The following is a 3,165-nucleotide window of genomic DNA, read 5'->3' as shown; positions in this document are numbered from 1 at the left end:
CTTCAGTGGAACTCTTCCTCAGCAGCTGAAGGAAAGTCACGTTTATTTAAAGGGTTTCATTTGAGGGTTAGAACCAGGCTCCTCCTGGTGGACGTAGTTGGCAATGTTTATCAACACGGCCAATAGGTGGCAGTATTGCTGAAGATATTCAGAACTACAGTAAAAAGAAATTAACATAGATTTTTAAAAATTGTCTCATTTTTGTATTCAAATCAGATGCAGTTGAAGCTTATAGCTCCCTCTGCAGGCAAGGGACTGAAGTTGTACTCACCAGAAATATCCTGTATATTCTACCTTTGTCCTTGTTGTCTACCTAGAGGCTGTCAGAAAGCCATGAGCGCCCCCTGTGTCTAAAAGCAACCACAGACATAGACCCCCCCCCACCCCTCTGTTACCATGGTTTCTTTGTTTTATTATTGATATATCAAACATTTGACACTTCTGACTTTTTAATTTGATCATCTTCATCCTCATCATCCTCATCATCATCATCATCATCTTCTTCCTCCTCCTCGTCTACCTCATCTTTACCCCGGGTCTTCAGAAATGAGGAGGAAGTCAAACTTCCGTGAGTACCACAGTCTGAACTGTACTCCTGACCACGCCCCCTACTTTTCAACCCTCACTACGTCCCGTCTTTAACTGCGTTCCAGCCCACTGCTCCTCCAGTCCACAAGGGGGCGCCTCCGTAGTTGAATGATGTCTGTTGCCTTTTAATTTAGAAAGTGAAGTAAATACCATCGCCATCTCCTGGAGCTAATGCTACGTTGCTAATGCTAAGTTGTCACCCCTCCACCGACTGTTGACTTAGAAAGGCTAATGATAGCTAATAATAGCTAATGATAGCTAATAATAGCTAATGATATCCGACTGTTGATTTAGAAAGGCTAATGATAGCTAATGATCGCTAATGATAGCTAATAATAGCTAATGATAGCTTTCTCTGAGTAGTTACTTCTAACAGCGTCTTCGTCCAGGTGTAACTAAGAACAGAATGCTAACGTTAAAAACCACTGCTAAACCAGTGGCTGTGTGGGACAAGTGCTTTTAAGCTAACTCTCGCCAGCAAGGTTTAGATAGCTGTATTGTAGCTAAGGAAATAAGCTCGAAGCATAACTGACGAGACAGACAGTTAGCATGTTTGCTAATTTGTTAGCTCAGGTGCAAGTTAAACTTAAGACCCAGGATGTTGCTAACAGTCAAACTGCTCTGAGCCGAGAGAGAGTTTGAAACACTGGTAAACATTCACCATTAGCGTCACCGTTAGCCTTAGCGTCTTATCTCTCTCCTGTTCTCCCACCTGCTCGCCCTCTGACCAATCCATGCTCTGTCAGCTGATGCTGTGTATCACCTGGACAGGTGGAACCTGTTGTCGGAGTTCAGTCACTTGGTCAATAATGTTGCCACCAACGTGTCTGAGGTTCTGCAGGTTAAAAGTCCGACAGATGACGAGTCGCAGACGTGAGTAAAATATTACAAAAGAAACAGATGTGAGGTCACATGTTCTCTGTGGCGCTTCTGACGTTAGCGTGTCGTCTGTCTGATCGTCACGTTTCAAAAAAAAAAAAGTATATCCTTGAACGTCAGGGTGTGGCCATGACTGTCATTTAGGTGACGTGCTAGTTTGGCTAATGCTAACAATGACGGGATGGAGATCCTTAACGTTACTGTTAGCCTCAGAGACTGCCCGCCTTGACCCCACCCTCTGTCCCCACGCAGGAAGTTACATCAGCAGTTTGAGATGTACAAGGATCAGGTGAAGAAGTTGGGGGAGGAGCCTCAGGCAGCTCAGACCGCCAGGGCGGAGTTTCCCACCTGCGGAATCTGTCGCAAAACTAAGTTTGCCGACGGCTGCGGCCGCACCTGCTGCTACTGTCAGAACCGATTCTGCGCTCGCTGTGGGGGGCGGGTCCCTCTGAGAGCCAACAAGGTAACGGACGCGGCATCACGTTGACGTCTGTGATTGTTCTCAGGTCTGTGTTTGTTTATCCGCTGCTCTGTTCGCCCTCAGGTCATGTGGGTGTGTAACGTGTGCAGGAGAAAACAGGAAATCCTTACCAGCTCAGGTGACTTTCACTCTGGCTCCGCCCACTCCTTTATGGACCAGACGTCTTACGCAGTTCCACACTCGCAAGCACAAGGGGCACTGCTGAGCAACGGTGCCACGGAGCGGTAGGTGATGATGTCATCAGCTGCTGTGACACAGTTTGTATTCATTCACATTAGGCCAGCTAACGCCTCCTGGAGGAGCCGCCCCCCCTCGTCTGCCCGCCCTCTGTCTTACTGTAGGAGGGGTCATTTGGAGTGGGCGGGGCTTCAGTGATGATCCTGATCAGATATATAAACCTGCTGAGTGTGTGTGTGTGTGTGTGTGTGTGTGTGTGGTGAAGCCTCCAACAGCTGAAGGACAAACTGTAAGACAGTGTTTCTCATCAACTCTAGGGATTAGGACCCCCCCCCCCCAACCCCCCCCAGGACCTCCCTCCCTGTTGGTGTTTTCTCATTGGTTCTTTTTATGTGTGACTGACAGGAAGCGAAGCCCAGCTGGGCCACATTACGATGGGGTTGGAAGTGTGGGCCGGATTCCTCGCTCTCCCTCCGACCTGGGCCTGGACCGCAGCGTTCACTCACAACACGGTTTCCATGGAAACGGAGGCGAGGATCCACGAGCACGAAGGCAACCAATCAGAGACACACGAGGTCGCTGGCACTCGCAGGTTAGTTATCTGAACAAATGATTTAGGTTAATAATCCGTAACAGAAGCTAGCTAACCCCAACGCAGAGGAAAAGTTATCAACGTACGTTAACGCTCAGTTCCTAGCTTAGACGCTATCAAGTCAAATCATGCTTTAGCTATTTCTGAATAAGTTAATTTTCCAGCACTCACAACATAGATGCTAATTCAGACGTAGCATTGTTAGCACGACCTAACTGTTGTTGTTGGTCTGGTCTTCTCTGGGTCAGGACCACCCTCTGGACCAAGTTGTTGACAAATCTGAGCTGCGGCGGCGTCAGGAGGAGGAGTTTCAGGCAAGATACCGCAGTGACCCAAACTTAGCTCGTTATCCAGTCAAGCCACAACCTAGCGAAGAAGCTATGAGGATGTTTGCGCAGGTTAGCAGAGTCCGACATCAGCGGCGTCACAGCGATGTCTCCCTGGCGTC

The 3,165-nt window shown here is 48.3% G+C and overlaps 1 protein-coding gene across 1 annotated transcript in view; it reads left to right on the top strand.

The window, feature by feature from the left end:
• LOC103393799 (regulating synaptic membrane exocytosis protein 2-like) overlaps positions 1-3,165 on the top strand; it is a 28,752-nt gene that overhangs the window by 10,508 nt on the left and 15,079 nt on the right. The window contains 6 exon segments of the mRNA XM_025065327.1: positions 545-568; positions 1,360-1,461; positions 1,720-1,930; positions 2,012-2,172; positions 2,531-2,717; positions 2,966-3,162. Of these exon segments, the coding sequence (XP_024921095.1) occupies positions 545-568; positions 1,360-1,461; positions 1,720-1,930; positions 2,012-2,172; positions 2,531-2,717; positions 2,966-3,162 (882 nt within the window).

The sequence above is a fragment of the Cynoglossus semilaevis genome, chromosome 18 (assembly GCF_000523025.1).
Source record: "Cynoglossus semilaevis isolate Cse_v1.0 chromosome 18, Cse_v1.0, whole genome shotgun sequence".
NCBI lineage: Eukaryota > Metazoa > Chordata > Actinopteri > Pleuronectiformes > Cynoglossidae > Cynoglossus > Cynoglossus semilaevis.
Note: the sequence above shows the minus strand (reverse complement) of the source record. Positions and strands in the feature narration are given on the sequence as shown.